The sequence below is a fragment of the Pseudopodoces humilis genome, chromosome 1 (genome assembly GCF_049639895.1).
Source record: "Pseudopodoces humilis isolate 2021_Gansu_Grassland_sample_001 chromosome 1, ASM4963989v1, whole genome shotgun sequence".
In the NCBI taxonomy this organism is placed as follows: domain Eukaryota; kingdom Metazoa; phylum Chordata; class Aves; order Passeriformes; family Paridae; genus Pseudopodoces; species Pseudopodoces humilis.
In genome coordinates, this window is record NC_142200.1 from 124,810,089 (window position 1) to 124,829,271 (window position 19,183).

Below are 19,183 nucleotides of genomic sequence, written 5' to 3' on the forward strand. Positions count from 1 at the left end.
ATTTTGCTCTGCTTGTGCACACAGCTTTGCTTCTTTTATTAAAATGTCTTCATCCTGACACAAGTTTTCTTGCTTTTGTCCCGCTTCTCTCCACCATCCTACTGGAAGGGAAGAATGTATGAGCAATGGTGTGGGGGCTCACCTGGTGGCAGGGGCAAACCCACCACAACAGTCCAAGTTTGAACTGTTACTTCAGTAGCTCAGTCAAACAACACTAATTAATTCACAGATGGTGGTCAGCTTTCAGATACTCAAGTTTATTACAGACTTAACACAATAAAACATAGTATAAAAAAAGGAGATTGCAAAGTCTTCACATCATGGAATACCAAGTTACAAAATCTGAAGTCATATCCTTGAAAATACATGAAAGCTAGTGGGAAAATATGGTGAGAGAGAGGGAAAACTTATGTGAGGCAGGGAAGAAGGGGAAAAAAAAATATTAAGTCAGTTTTAAAAAAAAATATATACGTGATCCAAGCTTTTTAAATAGAAAATTTAATATCATTCTTTGAGTCAAACAATCCTGTCTAGAAACATATTCATAATGAAGTTAGGTCCAGATTTTGAACCTCTAAATACTAAGATGCCTTGCGCCTCAGCTTACATTAACACAGCTTCTGTGTCCTACAAGTCATTCCAAAATACTCTGACTTCTAGAGTGTTTATCATGCTTTACTGGATAGATTGTTTGCTACACAGTTACAAGAACATCTTAAGTTACAAAAATAGTTATCACTCATTAGTATTTCTATACATATCTCAAGCTATTATATGCACACTCTGTACAGTTGATGTTAACAGCAGTTAAATTTGCTTCCTTAAAACAAAAGAACTGAATCACAGTCAGTCAGACCCAAAATACTCAGGCACCATAATACACTTACATGTGTGGTACTAAACATCCCTGCCCATGCAAAGCAAAAGCAGTTTCAGTACCCAGGAAACACATGCATCCAAGTTGTAGGATCCTTGAGATGGCTGGAAGAGGAATGTATGAGGATCAGGACGTTACTGCCACTGAACAGCCTCCCACTAGACTGCAGGGCTCACCAAATGAAGTGTGCAGATCTCATGCAGACTGTTTTTCCTGACCAACAGGTCTGCCTACTCATGGAAAAGCAGATTTACATGGTAAAAGCTGTAGGTAGTAGAATTACCCCAAAATACCCCTCTGGTAATGATCAGAATTCCCAAGATAAACATTAATTAGGAAGGTGACTTCTGAAGTGGAACAAACACTGGGTGTTTGCCACAGCCAAATAATTGTTCTCAACATCTTTTGGCTGGGATCTATTCGCCTTCCTTGGGCCAAAATTAAAAAATGAGACTTTTTGGCATGACCAGGGCCATCACTAACAAGTATTTTGAGGGTTGCAAGTAGTCCATTGCTGGAGTTGCACTTGCATTATTTACCCTTCCCTTTCCGTGGTAGAAAGCCTGGTTGTGGCATTTTGTTAGACAGGCAAGTAAAAATAATTAGCTCTTGAGGTACCAGTGCGCTAGCCTTTCTCATCTCTTAACTCTAGAGGTGCAGTTCAGGTGATGTGAAGCTTCCTGCAGCTGCCCAACTCTGGAACAAGTCACCCATTTCAGAAGGTGCTGTCTGGGAACAGACAGATGTCTTGCTATAAGATTAGTGGGGTGGGAAGAAAAACAAAACCACAGGAAGAAAAACTACCACCCCTCAAAAAAGAAGGAAAAAGGGAAACCTTAAATGCTGAATAAGATATACTGTGATTTTTCTTTTAACATTTTCTGAATATAGAAATTTCTCTCATACCACTCCAAGCACCATCCTTTCCATCATGAGGGCACAACACTTCAGAGGTTAAAGACCCTCATGGTTCAATCCAAGCACTTAAGAGATTCGGTGTTTAAATGGTTCCCTTTATATACCACATGCTAAAAAGCCCAGGCAAATTTGCAAATGCATTACCTATGAAAAAATATATTCACTTGTAGAACTTCAAGGACAATTCGAAGCAAAGTCAACTAAAACATGTACTCAAATCTGCCAACATCGGGCTGCAAAATATAAACACTACAATGTTAATATCAAGGTCATGCACACATCAGAAGTGCATTAAGAACTTCAAAGTTACACCACAGAGGAAAAAAAGATACTTATGTTTCTCTTCACAAAAGATTAAGAATTAACCAACCATCCCCATGACATTGAGATGAGTAAAGAAATTATGAATGAACTTCTACAGGCTTTTTCCCACACCAGGAATTCAAGAATGTCAGGTATTTCATCTTTTAGTAAGAGTGCGTCCCTTTAAATCTCTCCAAATAGATGGTTAAATCTTGGATGGTTTGTATCTTGGATGGTTATTTATTCATTTATTTTTAAAGCAGTGTATTTGAAATGTGCAATAACTTCATTCTCCAATGGCCAAACATTCTTAAGCATTTAAGTGTTCCATACTTACTTAAGTTAAAATTTTGAAATGTTACAGTTATTTTAAACAGAATACATTAAGTTGATTTTCAATAGTGCCATTACAGTGCAACATCTGAACTATATTTCTTACTGTTTTAAGAAATAACTAACAGAGCTTCCATTTCAAAGTGCAAAAGGTTTTGGTAAAGGAACTGCTACAAAGTATTCAAGTGAAAAGCATTCTACTAGAGATAAACACTCTGCAATACCAGTATAAAGGCATGTGTGAAGACTAAAGAAGTTACAAGTGAAATATGAATCACTTCAGAAGACACACATAAGATAAACAAAGAAAAAAATTGTAATTTTTCAAGCCAACTTTCTGGAGAGAATTGTATTTATTGATTTACAGCTGAACTGAAAGGATTGCCTTTTATATTTTAAGATCAAGATAAAATGAATGTGAAAAAAAAGTCTGGTACTTGGATCTATAATGATACCTTGTTTACACAGTTATGCAAGTTAATACTGAATTCCCTTGCTCCCTTAGCATGTTTCCAAGCTCAGTCACATAAAGCAAGTATAAGTTAAATATTCACACAGATGTTTTACCTGCTTATCTGATGTTATATTAAAATCAGTAGATAAATTTAAATACTTGCCTTACTTGGTTAGTGTTATGTTATACTAACAGTTGTGCAAGGGAATACTAGCACTTGGAACTTTAAGCCTTTTATTCTCCCATTACTGACTTAATTCGAGAATTCAGTAGGATCTTTAACCCACAGTTTGTTTCTTAAGATGAGAACTCTTCATCACTCAGGAAGTCAACTGCAAATTGATGTTTAGATATCCTAGATGAAAAAACCTGACTTTTATTTTCTCCCTTCTGACACATACATGGAAATAATAACTCTACTCAATTCTTTAATTTAAATCAGCTAATGCCAAGCATTTCATGCAAGGTTAAGAACCAAAGATTTATGTATTAATTTTGCTCAGCATGTCCACCAAAATTTCAAAAGCCAGTTTGAGTCTCAATGTTGCATAAAGTGTAACTTCCTTCCTGCCATACTTGTTCAAAAGCAGCATTCACTAGGTCACCGAATAATTGAATCATTGTACCATTCCAGTTATTTTAGACTACTTTTCATCCTTGGAAGAAAAAATTGTTTGAAATCAATATAACAAACTGCCTACAGCCGTTTTATTCTTTATCTGTTTCAAAAAACCACCAACAACCCCCAAACAAAAACAGCACTCTAGTGTGTAAATATTTAAGCCTAGAAGAAAAGAGCCTGTATCACTTGCTGGCAGACTTCAGTTCTAATATGATTTAAACCAGAATTCTCTCTCTACTCTCTGTTATTAGCATACCTTTCTACAACAGGTATCATGAGTTTATCTCTCTGCTTCTAGCCAGCTCCCCACTCTCCTGACCTTCAGTTATCACATGTATCTTTTCAGGCTATCAGACAAGCTTATCAATGCATTTTAGCAGCCACAGGACTGAACCTCATCTAAACTCTAGACAGTTGAGTCAGTTGTGAACTAATTTCCCTCATGACTCTGAGCTGTAATAATGTTTACTTTTAAGGGCCCAAAATCAAGAATAATCTTTAGACTATAACTACGATAAGTCATCTCAATTGACTACTCCAGTTACAGAAATTCTCTAAAGGCAAAAGATGAAGTCATCTTATCAACAACTATATGAAACTGACAGTTGAGGTTCCAAAAGTTTTCCCAGACTCTTGGAGTAACTGCTCATAGCAATTCAAAGAGTGGAGGGTAGGGGGTTTTACTTAATGTCTTTTAAATCAGTCTTACATCATCCACAATTTTTGCCTACCCACCCCCTCAGGTCCATCTAAGAGGTCAGTAAAGAAAAGAATAATATACTGAAGAACTGGAGCATCAGAGGTTGTTAGTGGCAAGTTACTCAGAAGCCTTTTTGTATTGGTTATTATCAATTAATTTTGTGTAGCTTATTTCCAGGAGATAGGCAGCACAAAACCAGTAATAGCTATTTTAAAAAATACATTATTCATTACAATGCAACAGTCTCAACAGTACCTTTTCACAGCTGCATCTCACCTAATTCAGAAATAAAGCAATCCTGATCTAGCTCATTAAAAAGTTAACCCTCGTAACAGTCAGCCTTCAGGAGTCAAACAACTTGGGACCCAAAGCTTATAATCATGATTGACAATTACCCCAGAAATTCGCATGTGCAAACTGTGCTACAGAAACTATTTCATGCTGTCAGTCAGTAATCTCACAATTACATAAGCATTTACTCCTACAGAAAGAACTGATTCATCTTCCCTTGCATGACTTTGATGTGATCATTGAGTGCTCTGGAGGTACAGATAACTACTGCATATGCTTATTCAGCCTGTGCAAGAAATAAAGACAACCCAACATATTAACACTTAAAAGTTGCTTAGGTACATAATATATTAAAACAGTAAAAATCACAAAAAATTACGCCAAGGTCTCCAAACCCATGCCCAAAGTTTCCCACCTAGTTCCAACTGCACAATCTTGATTTTAATACCTGTTCTAAAAAGCTTACTAAAAAACAGACTTGTAAAGTCTTGTTTGTTTTCTAGAGTCTTGTGTTTTTCCTTTGTCAGTAGTTGTTGTGGGGATTGTTTCTTGTTTAGTTTTAAACCCAGATTTAAATCTAACAATATATATTCTCCTTATAACATCCTTACAACATCCCAGAGGTAGCAAGAGGGAATATGAATGACAAGATGCCAGATTCTATAAACTGCACATTCAACTATAGTGTCATCCAGCTTTCCTGGCTGTCATAGACTGCATGTCACCTCTAATCATGGATAGCAAATAAAGTGTAGAATCCCAAAATAAAGAACTGTTGCCACTGGGTTACTAATAGAAGTTTCATACCCAGACGCCTCAAAGTAATCTTGTTATTTAAGTAGTAATACTGCATTTTCAATAGTCAAATATCAAGAACTGAATTATAAACTTAAAATTTATGAGTATTATTTTGTAAAAATGCTCATTAGTGACACATTTCACCTAAACACAGACATACACACAGTTACTCTAAGTTGATGTACCACACTGTAAGGAAAAGTCCCAGTTCTGTTCAAAAATCTGATATTCCCCCTCTCCCCGCCACCACACAACTTGACAGAAGTGCTTACAGTAACAGAAAGCAAACAGAAGGGGAAAACACAACATTTAACAAGTGCACCTATTTACAATTTGCACCTTTCCCTCTTTGCATCTAAAGTGTACAGATCTCCATGTTTGTTATGCTGTACATCGCATGTACTCTCCACTCCACCAGTTCTATCCAAAGGATCTCTGCAAGCACCAACAGCAGTCATTCCACACCAACCAACAGGTGCTTTTACTGTGGAGGCTGAAGGACATTTAAATACTCTGACTGGCCCAGCTGGTAGGTCGTGTTTCCTCCACAGTCCACATACTGGTATCTCTCCTGGGATATTTGCTCAGGGTGGCCTAAGTACGAGGTTGTCACTGTCACTCTTAAAAAGACAGAAGAAAAAAGATTTTGAGTTTCCTATTCTAAAAATCACTGTTTATATTACTAGGGTTATTAAGGAAAAAGTTTTGAAAAAAAATGTTTTAAATAAATTTAAGAACATTACTGATTTACCACTATAGATTTGCTCCATGAGAGACATCTGGCTCCTTTTCCTAAAGATGCTAAAGCTCAGGTTTACTTGTAAGATCTACTGCTACAAATAATATTTATTGTTTGTGACAAGAAAGCACACGATTAAACAAACTACAAGCCATGCTGTATCTAGTCTAAAGACATGCCCTGATCCCCACCATGTTGAAATTTATGCAATGTCACAAAAAGCAGTCTCAGAATACTAAAGCCAGGAACTCTTTCAAAATCAAAGATCTCAACAAGTTTTCAACAGTGGCTGATACACAAAGTAATTTTAAAGTTTTTGAGCTTTGTCAGTAGCTCCATGGCTATAGCCCAGTTGCAGATACAGTAACAAGGATTCTCAATCCAGTCTTTACACCACCAGTACCTGTCAAAAGACAGTTCACAAACTATAAAGCTACTACACTAGAAAGCAAGTTGACTTCATTTTATCTATGATGCAAAGACTATGCATCAGGTATTTGAGTATTATTTTAGTAAGAATTACATGGCTTCTGAAGTTGTTTCTCACACACAGGAAGACTACCATACTTACTGCATCATCACTACTATGTTATGTACTTTGATAGATGGTAAAGTACAGAAGTCACTGCAAAAAAAGAAGAACAACTGTTATATTTACAAGAAACTTTTCCAGGGTAATTTTCTAAAAAGCAAGACTTATGGCTTCAACTGGAATTCTGCTGTCTGTATATATAAAGACTACAGAGTTACTGGCAATGGCAACAGAATAATTTGCCAGTGACTGTATGCTCCCTGGGACTCACTTTTACATACACAGTCTTACTTTCACAGGCACTGTTTTCACATGTGTTTGCTTTCATGTAATGCTTGCCAAAAGAAGTGTCCTCAGAAAGTGTTCATTCCATCTTCTGGAAGCTAACCCAGGTTAACCTGAGCCACTACATTTAAAGCCTGTCAATATTACTTTGTCACCTCTTCTTTACACTCATCCATACAACAGTATGCAGAGTAACCTTTAAGCAACATACAGAGGTTCCAAAGTCAAGGTTATTGCTCTCTTGCAAAACAACCTCTTCAGACTTTCTGACATACGCCTACATACCAGTCATAAAGAGTACCATATAAGTGCATACTTTTAACCCCTGCTTCTTAAATCACTGCTCTTGGTCATAAATTTATCAGCTCTAGAATGAAAAGCATGTGATCAGTGCAGTGAGACTGCTTGGCAGCCACCTACAATATTTGCATGCCTTTGTCATTCTTTCCCCCTGCACCAACAAAAGTAAGATATAAACACTGAGTGAATTTAGCTCATCCAAACTGCAAGAAAAAAAAGCATTATCATAGGTTCTATGAAGGCTATTTATGAAGTTTATTTATTCCTCATGCATCCAAAGAGTGAGCAGATTCACAAAATTCAGTGTTTACATAATGCTAGCTTACATACTTTTAAAAGGTGACAGAGGTTCAACATTTTCTGTTGAAGTTTGTGCCTCTCTTGGCATTTCACACCTATTTCATTTTATTTGAACACTTCAAAGCAATAAGGTTTTCTCCCACCCCAAAGGGGCTAGCATCCACTAGAACTGCATACAGACCTGAAGTCTCAATAGTTAACTCTTTCTGTTCAGTCTGGATTTCAGTGTAAGAGAATTAAAATTGGGGTTTGTGACCAAGATATAGTGAGGTAACGGTCTGTTGGACAAATGAACTTTCAGAAGCTATGAATAAAACCACTCAAAGGGAAGGCTGTAAACACTGTTTACCATTGTCTACACAACATGTGAAGAAAAGTCTCTAATTTTCATAGCACTAAATACAAATTTCCTTCTAATGCAGAGAAAGTTGCAGGAAAGTCACTAGAGAACTTGTAAGAGGAACAGAGCTGCACTTTCACCCCCTAAAGCAGTAGTCCTAACTAGTGCCGAGGCCTAAAATACTGTAACAGAGATACCATTTAAAGGGTTTATAGCCAGGTACAGTACACCACTATAAGAAACTAATCAAGCAATTGTGGTTTACCTTTCTTTCGGTACTACTAAACTTAAAGAAAATGCCTCAGCATATTTTCACACAGATTTCTGCTAACTTTTGGAAAACTTTTGGAAAAAGTTGTTTTTGACACCACTGAAACTTTTAATAAGACCTGTGTGATATTTACAGGTGAGTATACTTACTACATGTAGCTCATTTCATCTTGTATGACTGTGGGCACCATATAGTCAATCTAAAAAAAAAAAAAACACAATAAAAAAGCAAAGAAAACACAAATAAGTAGATTTCTGTATGAAGATTAACACATGTTTTTAATGTTAGGCTTTGAAAGCCTAAGCTACTTACCTGTTTCATATCCAGCGGACCAATGTTGGTGATGTTGTTTAACCGTGCTTTGCCAATAACTGTTTTTGAAAACTGAACTTGGGCTGTGATATTTGCCACTTCAACAGAGTAATAGTTGTTATTCGTTATATTAAGTGTGTTCTGAAAAAACAAACACAAAACACTAACAGCTATCCATTCTGTGTATTTTGATGAGCAAGCATTTTGAATCTTGTGCATGAGACAGTAGTATCAGAAATTCTGCGAGTAAATTTTCCTGCCTGTGAGGATTGCAGAGAGGAGTGGGGTCATGGACCATTACTTAACTCCCTTCTGAGTTTGTTTAGTGAATATATTGAGTAACACAAACTTCTGCACAACTTTCCTGGTTACAACCCTCCACTTCAAATACTGCATTACTTCTTATACTCAATTATTCCTTCCAGGGAATTTAGCTATCAAAGGACCTCTTTCTCCCACAGCAGCTTTGCTTTATTTAAAATGAAGAATTCTGCCAAAAGTTTTTAGGCAATCCTGTATCAAGGTATTACAAAGAAAGCAAGAGCTATGTGGGAAGAGCTCCTTTAAGTTTTAAGGTGCATAAGAAAATATTTTTCCTCAACACCAATTTTGACAGAGGCATAATACCAGAGCAGTAGCAAATTGCATTCCTACATACAACATTTCATATATATTCCAAAAGTAACTCCAAAGTTACTGAGAGTTATTGAGAATTCCGCAGTTACTGTTCCCTTGAAAACAGAAGACCCAGTGCCAGCCTACAACTACACCTCTACAAGCTATAGCTACAAAAACCAGCCACAGCAGGCTCAGTTACATTTTTCAAACTGGTCACCAATTCTAGTTCTTAAAGCACCAACTAAGCGTTTCAGCCAGACCACAGTTTCCACATACATTAAACTCTCAAAGCAGTACCTCCTGTTGCATTTATGCATTACAAGCACCCAAACAGTCAGACTTACCGTAATGTTTAGGTAGATTATCCGCCTATCCTGTTCGTAAGTGACATACACCGACTTCACACCAATGTACTGAACGTCAATCGAGCGAGGGAACAAGAAAAATACAGCCAGCCCAGAAAGTAGTAAACACACGGTTACAGAAGCAGTCACATAGAGCTTTCTGGAGGAAAAAAAACACATTTCAGAGTCAACAGCACATTAAAAAGAGTGACATACTATTTTCTTTTAAGGGATAAGGAGCAGGACTAGCCAATACAACTAATTCAGTCTATTTCTAGCTTCCATTAGCTTCTAAAAAGGAAAACAAACTACCCTATGCTGTACTTCACAGCTATGTCTTAAACAGCTATTACTCTAGCATATACATCAGAAATCACATTTCAAAGCATGTGGTTATCACAACATATGCAACTTGCAAAGGAAAATGGAAGAAGTAAATATTTAATTGTTTTGAAACAAATCCACTTCCTCTTAACATTTATTTATACCACAACTTGGGTCGTTTCATGGAAATCTCACAAAAAACACCCAGAACACAAAATAAAGCTCTTATGACAGAGAATCTCAATTCCCAGGGAAAGTGTTAAGACTTCTTAGCTGAAGCAGAAAATTCATTATCAAGCTAATACAAATGGGTGTGTTTTGTGTGGCTGTGGTTCTGTGTGTGTGTATGTGCATAGGAGGGTGGGGTGGTGGCAGTGGTGTGAGAGATAATAAAGAAAGCCTCCACAAATAAAAATATCTACTTCAGCTCCTGTTTTGTCAAGTTTCAACACTAGAGTAATATGTTTCATATTTGTACTACCATTACATCAGATATATTGTCCAGAATAGTGTTATGTGAAGCTAATATATTTCTTTTTCCTAGTACTCATTTCTGTTTACTACAAAAATATCAAAACATTAAAAAAAAAATGAAATAAAAATCAAAACATGTCATAATAAGAAGCCCTGAGCATTAGAGTGAATCCCCTAAGTAATCCTAGAAAAAGAAATGAAATATGCTGTATCATAAATTGTTGATTTTTCTAGCTGCAAAAAGCAAAATGTTACAAATTAATTTTAGGTGACTTATTTTGTAGTAGTGGCCCAAAGATTGTAATTATTAATTCTAATAGTGAAGATGTGTCTACTTAGATCAATTAGGATGCTACAGAGCTTGAGACATACATCATTACTGTAAACATGTACATGAATAGGTCATGCAGTATTCCTTAGCTTTGCACTTAGCTAAGATGAACTGATAGAAGTATGCACACCTGTTAATAAATAACTCTCCAAGAGTTAGAGGTTAAGGCTGATACTACCCACAAGCCCTGTTCTTCCAATAATGAATGCAAGAAAGCATTCCAGTGATTTTTGCTTTATTCTTTTTACTGCTATCTCCTTTGAATTGCTGAATTTTAACTAGAAGAGAATAATTAAGTGTAGATTCAAGTTTCACGAACAGCTATTGACTTACGTTCTTCTTGGCCTCAGCCTTTGATCACTGTATGGAATTAAGGCCACCAGCTGATTTTCCTGCCCTAGAAACAAAAACACACTTTCAGAATTTAAACAAATAGCAAGTGTTGTTGCAGCTCTTTTAAACAAGGAGCACCTGTTACAACTTAGTGGTACCAAAGAACAGACACTAAAGATAAACATTTAAATTCCAGATAAGGACCCAGGTTGAATGCTACTGTAGCTGATGTCACTTTCTGAAATAGAGCATGGCTTATGCAACATAAAGATGAAAAAGCACCAAGTTCACAAGGACCGAAACAGCAATAAATTCTGCCTCTGTGCTGCACACATGACTGGAGGCAGTATTGCCTCTGGCACCACTTCCTGGAGAAAAAGAGATGTAGAACAGCTCTGAGCTCTCTATGCCAGACCATATGAACCCACGGAACAAAACACTTAGAAGCTTAGGCAGTAAGAACTGATCCAGAAGTCATTCTGCATGTACTCTTCTGAAAAGCAGAAGTCAGGTTTGGTTAAAAAACCCCAACAGACAACTGAAACAACCAAAGCTATCAATACAGTTGATCTGGGCAACAAAGGCTATGTATACACTGCATTCTGGAAATCAGGAGTATATAAAACCACACTTACCATAGTGCTGCTGAGCTGCAGCACCCTGGAAGTCAAAGTAAGTATTTACTGGAATTTCTCCATGAAAGTTATGTCACTAGACAGCATTTTTAAATGGGGTATCTTAACAGCAGAAGTAAAGAGCACATGCATAGATGAGTAGTTGAAAATACATGTACTGCATCTGCCAGTAGAGCTTTTGCTATTTGTTGTGGTACTGTATGAGAACAGAAGCCTCAAGGCCAAGTCAGATCTGCAATTTTTAAGCCAAATGCAGAATTTGATCAAATAATCACTTAGGGAATCAAGCACTTGGCAATGATTCCATGCTGAATCACTAAGCTAAGCAAAACATGCTAACCAAGCACATAGTACCATGCAAAACATCAACCTTCTAAAAGGTTTCTACCAATTTAAAACACACTTTCATCTTTACTTCAATGAAGCATCTTCAACCTTTGAAGAAAATAGCACTGTCCTGCTTTCATACATCATACTAAAAAACTAAAGCTGTCCAAGTAACAAAACATAATTTCATGGATTTATTATAGTTTAGCCATTATATTATGAATTAATTATAGTCTTACTAGTCATGCTGTCATTCTTAGTTTTTCCCCTCTCCTCTCAAATGTGATATCTTTTTCCTCTCTGAAATACTAAGGAATAATCACAAAGACAATCCTCTTAGCTCTAATAACTCATTTTAAGTTCTAAGTTTAACCACATTATTTCATTAGAATGTATAGACAACTTGCACGTTTTTATAGTTACTGCAAAGTCTTTAATAAAACAATTAACTTACATTTACATCTAAGGATTCTACAGTGAAAATAAGAAACTTTAGAACTTAGAAATCATGCTATTTCTGCATTTTGAGTAAAATGTGCTATTGATAGTAACAAGAATTTCAAGTTAACAGAACTTCTTTACCCTTTCTAACTAAGGCAATTTTTAGGTTCATAGTTTTTCCCGGTGTCAAACTTGCTGAATTCAGAGGTACTCCAAGAATACATTGTAGTAGAAAGTTTAATAGCTAAGTCACAAATATCCTATGGTACTTGCAACCACTGAAATATTCTATGCTCCCTGATCCTTCTACAAAGGTTGAGATGCAAGTGTTTGTGAACACTTCTCTCCTTCTGCCCAGTTTCAGGTATCCCGCATTTTCCTTTCACAGGTCTCTTCATAAATATGTAGGTAGCTTATCATTTAGGAAAGAAGCACGACAAACCAGCATGTTTTACCAAGAGGAACAGCAAAGGATGAGGGCAAAGCAAACAAAACAGGTAAGGACACTAATGCTGTGTAGCCTACTCCCTCCTGAGGCAGCCAAAGAACCTATATATTTTCAACTCCAAGCTGGAGTTATCCACCTAGCAAGCACCAGTGGGACAAAAGGAGGATAAAGGAAAACAAGGGACACTGGCAGCAGTGAGGGCAAAAAAATTCACTATATATCAGGGAACAGTTGTTGCAGCCCAGGTCTACTTTTCCATCTCAGTATTTGCAGCCATTTTTGCAGTTACGTATTGATCAAATAGTTTAAACTAGGTAGTTAAAAAAAGATACAATAAAATGTCATGAAACCAAAGGTTGGCTACTTTAACTTGCAGGAGCTATGGTTATGTGTGCATTCAAAGCTGAGGAGGAAGAAACAGTTGCATCAGACAAGAGGAGATCCAAGTTGTAACAGCCAAGGTGTAACAGCTGACCCGATCTGTTACACTCATCTGGTTTAACAAAATGCTCAGTAATAAAAAAATGTCAAAAAGGGGAGAAAACTTTATCTTGACTTGAAAAGCTATTTATTATGAATTATTACAACTGCATATGGCTATGATGTAAATTTATAGGTTAAAAAAGAAATAAAAGTAATAAACAAGGAAACTTACCTCGTGGAATTCTTCCTGTTCCTTGGCAGGTTGGGCAGGTGACACTGTCTCTTCCTGTGAATTCCACATAGGGAAACTGCGACACATCTCCACATCTGCTGTCTTCATTGTGCACTTCTGAGTGAACTAAACCATTCCTCACGTTATCAGATGAGCTTCCATCATAGCCATCTTCCTTGCATGTGTGCATAGGCAGGTGAGAAAGTGATTTTCCCATGTCTAAAAAAAAAGTCAGAAGTTTTCAGGAAGAATGATTCAAACATGGCTTTGCACCAGGTAATTGTCAGTCTGTGGCCATAGTCTGATAAGACTCAGTTCTCCTTTGTTCAGATTCTCCCATATGCACAGGTTGAAAGTTTGTTCAGATTCTCCCATATGCACAGGTTGAAAGGGGATCTATGAGAAGCTTTAAAGTTAGAACAGTACAACTGCTGGCAAAAGTTGTAACACCTTTTCAAAGAATTGTTACTGTACAGGCTTTAACACAGTTGTATGAAGCATTATGAATGCATTTATAGCATTTATGAAGACTTGTTTAAAAAAGAGTACTCACAAAAGCATTTTTTGTTAACTATGTGCATTTTCATTTTTTTCTCATTACTGTAGCTCTGCAGCCATGACACTGAAAATACCTTGAAACACAGAACATTTGAAACTAAAGTATGTAAAAAAGCACAGCAAGCAGAAACCTCCCCAGTTTGCAACATGTGGGAAAAAAACTCCAAGATAAAAAAAAATAAGCCTCTACAGCAATGGTAATTAGTTGTCCAGCTCATGCACTTAACCCATTTTAGTTACTTAATACACAGAGACAAGAGTCACTCAATTCATCACTATTTTGAGGAACCGCATGATTTAAAAAGAATATGCAAAACTTCACTGTTTTTTTTTTCCATTAAGAGGTATTTTTAGAATGGCAGCTAAGAATTATCATGTTGGTTCACTAAAAGGAAGCCCTAAAAAGATTAAAAGAGGAAAATAAGTCAGACTATTTTAAACCAGCTACTTTAAGACAGAACAGAGATATCTCAAATATAGTGACGGCAATGCAAACACAACATGAATTCATTACATTGCCACAAGGGCTAGGTGAATGTGACAGAAGGAAAGTAAGTCAACAAATGCCAAGTAGTCCTAGTTACTGCGCCAGCAGAAATGCAGGATTATTTTTTTCATTTATATCATTAAACCCTTACAAGCAGGAAAGCTATTCACCCTTCTGCTGCTACACTACTTTTAAAACATCTTAAGTTTGGGAGCCATTTAATAATGGAAATTGTTGAATTGAAAATTAAAACTACCGAGCTATTGAAAAAAAAGAATTCTGAAAAAGCTGCTGACACTGTTGACAGTTATTTCACATGAGGTTTTTGTTTACTTTTCTCCTTGCAGCTGACCTACAGCTACGGAACCTGAGTCTTGCAGCTTAGGCAATAGCTGTCACAATTATAGATCTGAAAGCTTAGGGATCATGCTGTTCTGCCACCACTTCATCCAACTGACTACAACCAACACCCACTGACAACAGAAGTGCACATTCTAGTTATAGCTTCTTCCAGAAGGAAAAGTTCACACACTCCCTGATCACACTGTGACATGAACCAAAGTGCAGCAGGCAAGGATGACTGGGAGCTCCTTTCAAGAGCACATCCTTTATTCAAATTAAAGTACTAATGCAGATGCATCCTTCAATGCCAACTGTAACTGAGCTTCAATAATTAAATTTAATGGTGACAGAAACCAGAGAGAACATCTCAGTTCACAAACAGGAAAACAAAGAACCACCTTCAAGCAAAATTGGATTCATCAACATGCTTCCCCCCCCCACAAAACCTGAACCTTATTACAGCCGACCACAAATCAAGAACATGTTGATCTTTCATCCAGCACTTATAGGCTAAACAGTAATAACTCTGACAATAGAAATCTCTGTATGTCACAGCTTCTATAATGCCACCAAAGTCAGAAATCCTGCTTCATGAACAGCTCTGTGTCGGCCCAGTCTCCCCTGCAACTGATGTTATGATCCATTCCCCTTAGACTTATCTGGGGTTTCCAAGAATTCAGTTTGTTAAAATGAGTTTGGTAAATTAAAAATGTTGTGACAAGTGGCACAAATTTTGTTTACAACCACACCCTTCAACTTGCTATGCACTGCAGCACAATGGTACATGGACAAAACCCAAACAGCGTCACAAGACACACTGAACCACCACATCCTGAGCTGCATGCAAGGCTAGGGAAAAAAACTTTGTTTATAAACTCAGTGAAACCTCATAGACTCAAACTAAATTGTTATACCTCTCCAACAAGTTAGGCTGGTGCTCTTACCCTTTATATGTGAAAACATAAACATGAGATTACAAACCTACTTCTTTTTCAATACAGCAAAAGATTTCGAATGGCAACCACGGCCTGCCCCATCAACTGTGCCTAACTGCGAACACCCCAAGCTCCTCCACAGCAGAGAATGCGGCAGGGTAAGACAGTGACTTAGCAGCCACACGCCTGTCCAGCTCGGGTGGGCACGACCAGCGCTGCCTTTCACGACCCCCTTACAGACCCACACTCGGTCACTGCCTGAGCGGTAAGGCGGGCGCTGCCAAAATAAAGGAGTCAAAAATCCTGTGGTTTAGGGATTTTCTCGTCCACCAGCGCCAGCTGCTCTCACAAACATGGCGAAGTTTACAGCCGGCAGGCTTGGACCAAGGCCCGGCGAGCTCGGCTGCTGCTGGGCTGCCGGGCCGGCCCCCGATCCCCGCTCGGCCTGGGGTGGTCTTGGCGCGGGAGCCGTCCCGGAGCAGGAAAAGGTAAGGCAGGGAAAGGCAGGGCAGGGCAAGGCCAGACCAGGCCGGGCCGGGCCCCCCCGCTCTCCCGCGGGCCTGCCCAGGCCCCGCCGAGGCCCAGGGGCAGCCGCGGCGACCCCCGCCCGGCGCGCAGCTCCGCCAGCGCCCCGCAGCCCCCGCCCGCCGCGGGAGCGCGCTTCTGTCCCCACCTGCGGCGCGGGCTCCGCGGGCCGGCCGGGCTCGGCTCAGGGGCACAACCGGAGGCTCCCGGAGCGACGCAGCTGCCGGCGCTGAGCCCCGGATCGGGCGTGTGCGCAGCCGCGGGGCGGGGCCGCGGGCGGAGCCGCCTGCCCGCTCCTCTCCTCTCCTGGCCGGCCGGGCCGTGCCCGACCACAGGGCTTCCCCAGGTCTCGGGGATGGTACAGTGGACGCCGTCCCGAGGGGTGCGGGGTGATCCCGTGTCCGGGAGTGGAATCAAGGGTGCGGGAAAGGGGAATAGGGAGGTGGCGCAGCCCCGCTTTGCGGCAGAGAGACTAAAGGCGACAGAGCGGGATTCCATCTGGAGTTTCCCTGTCAGGCGTGGTTCAGAATCCCATTAACAGAAACATCTAGGTTGGAAAAAACCTCTAAGATCGTCGAATCCAACCTATGTCCGAACCACCATGTCAACTAGACCACGGCACCAAGGGCCACGTCCAGTCTTTCCTTAAACACCTCGAGGGACAGTGACTCCAGCACCTCCCAGGACAGTCCATCCCAATGCCTAATCACCAGTTAGGTGAAAAAATTCTTCCTACCGTCCAACCTAACCACCCCCGGTGCGGGTTAAACCCATGTCCTCTCGTCCTATTACTAGTTTGCTTGTCGCCCGCAGCCATGAGCGCCCCCTCCTTCTGTCCTCAGCTTCGCGCTGCCTTGTGAGGCACCACCGCTGTTTTCTGTGCTCTCTTTGGTAGATCTGGGGGAATTTCCTCTCCCCCTTGTGCTCCGGGAGACAGGAGATCCTCATGAGAGCAAAGCGGTGGCAGGTCAGCGATAAGAGGTGCTGGGAACGAGTGCAGCGCGTTTTCGTCACTGGCGGCACATTATACAATGTTGCTTGTACAGAGGGTGTTTATCCAGGGCACGGGCATGAGGTGTTCTCCCAAAGATTTGCCAGAGCAAGACGACGTGCGTTGGAACTAAGTTGTGATGGCTTCTCTTCATGGCTTCTCTTCATGACTCTTGTTCACGAAACCTCTGTCTTTGAAGATGCTCGAGACGACCCTGTGGGGATCCGTGAGCAGGGGGGACACAGCTTAGAAGGAAAGCAGGAAGAAGCTCTGTCTGGTTTGGGAACCTCGACCCAGCTGCAGGAATGAATCAGGCTAGGGATAGTTCTGTGATTCACACCATATATTGCAGTGCAAGGACAAGCACAGGGTCAGGGTTCGAGGGAGAGAATGAGGAAGAGAGGCTCTTAGGACTGTTTGGGGCGATCACGAGGCTGGGGCACGGTGCCAGGCTGCTCCAGGGGCTGGGAGGAAGGAGACAGGCTGCCTCCAGCAACCACCCAGAGCAGGTGCAGCTCTGAGGCCCTCTGCAGTACAGCCATGCCTACAGTGTGCACAGCACCTGCTAGTGGGACCAGCATATGATCAGCACAGGAAAGAACTTTTTCCCAACCAAGCATATGCTTAGGGGAAAAAAAAAAAAATAAAAAAAAAAAATCTTAATTTATCTTTAACTAGGCCAGTGCCAGCCCATTTATTCTCTTTATCCTTGGAACTTCTTGGTGTTTTCTGGGAGTTTAAGAAATCTTGTCTTGCAGTAGTCTCTAGCTTTCGTTATCCAGTTCAAGTAATGGTGAGTCCTACATTGCAGCTGGCTTGACTCTACTGATCTAGCCAGGCATGGTCAAGCTCCTGGCAGTACTGGCAAAAGCTGGCATGTTCCATGTCCTTCTGGTAGATCTCCACCTGAATCTTTGGCTCATCACTGTTCAAGGTTCCTGAGGTACCCATACAAGGCTCTCTGTACAGCAAGATTTACCATGGTATTTTGTGAGCTCTTTACAAAACGATATGTATCAGATAACTTGTAGAGGTGCCTGGCATGCTCAGGATCAATATGGAGTTTGTATCTCGCTTTAAAACATCAGCAAATCTCAAATTTGGAAGGCTCAGGTCTTACTAGCAATTTCACTGGCTATTAGCTTTTGGATCTGGCTCAACTTTACATTGTTCCAGGGAGCACAAAATGCACTGTGAAAAATACTCATAGCTTTCAGCTGTACAAACAGAAAGTAAGAACACCAAGTCTTTGCCTTTCACATTGCTTTAAATAATAGTGGCAGCCAGCCACATTGACCTGAATCATCACACAACAGGGGATGTACCGGAGAAGGTCGAGAAAAATGGTTTTTGGAGTAGCTTTGGGAGATACCACTGAGTTCTGGCAATTAAATTTTCTCAATACAATTCTTTTCAAAAGAAATATTACTAGTAAATTTTAATTAGCATGGAGATTTTTATCAAATCAGAATTTTGCACCTTAAACTGCAGCAGTTTTTATCCAATACTTCCAGCCCTCAAACTAACTTACACGGTCCCGTGCAGGCAAGAATATTTTAAGACTGCTGGGCAGAGTTTTTTCCCCTGCTATGATAGAAGCAACAGTCAAAGTCCGTATGGGCTTTAGAGATAGTTCTCCATTACTGTAGTAAATAGACATGTTTCTGGTTAAAGACTTACTGCTTGGCAGAGCCCTTCCTCCATAGCTTTGACACAAACAGAATGGTTTGGGGTTTTTATCTCTTTACAGCTGTCATGATGGAAGACAACATATCTCTGACTATCTGTTTGCTTTGTGTTATTTTCACTTTGAAAGTACATGTTAAAGATAGCATTGTAGAAAGAGAAATGGTAACAGTGTAAGGATCAAGCTCAGGCATAAATCCTCAAGGTCACCCTAAATATAATTTATTTGGTATAAACTAAGATAATTAAAAGAAAACAGAATAAACAATGATATTAAAGTGTCACACAAAGTGTATTGTCTTGGGAAAAAAAAAAGAATTATATGTGGTAAGAAAATGTAAAACTTAGAAGCGG

At 39.6% G+C, this 19,183-nt stretch overlaps 1 protein-coding gene across 1 annotated transcript; it reads right to left on the reverse strand.

Moving 5' to 3' along the window:
• Window positions 1-236: 236 nt before the first annotated feature.
• Window positions 237-16,410, reverse strand: TMEM106B (transmembrane protein 106B). The gene is made up of 8 exons (XM_005518833.3): window positions 16,301-16,410; window positions 13,306-13,524; window positions 10,800-10,863; window positions 9,338-9,497; window positions 8,376-8,516; window positions 8,213-8,262; window positions 6,607-6,660; window positions 237-5,916 (listed from the first exon to the last, which is right to left on the reverse strand). Exons 2-8 carry the CDS (start codon window positions 13,520-13,522, stop codon window positions 5,778-5,780), a joined length of 825 nt encoding a protein of 274 aa, XP_005518890.1. The 5' UTR covers window positions 13,523-13,524; window positions 16,301-16,410; the 3' UTR covers window positions 237-5,777.
• Window positions 16,411-19,183: the final 2,773 nt, after the last annotated feature.

Coding starts and splice junctions, on each gene's coding strand:
- TMEM106B (XM_005518833.3), bottom strand. CDS start 13,522: ATGGGAAAATCACTTTCTCACCTGCCTATGCACACATGCAAGGAAGAT. Junction 8,263..8,375: donor GTCCGCTGGATATGAAACAG/GTAAGTAGCTTA, acceptor TTTTTTTTTTAG/ATTGACTATATGGTGCCCAC. Junction 6,661..8,212: donor GATGAAATGAGCTACATGTA/GTAAGTATACTC, acceptor CTTTTTTTGCAG/TGACTTCTGTACTTTACCAT.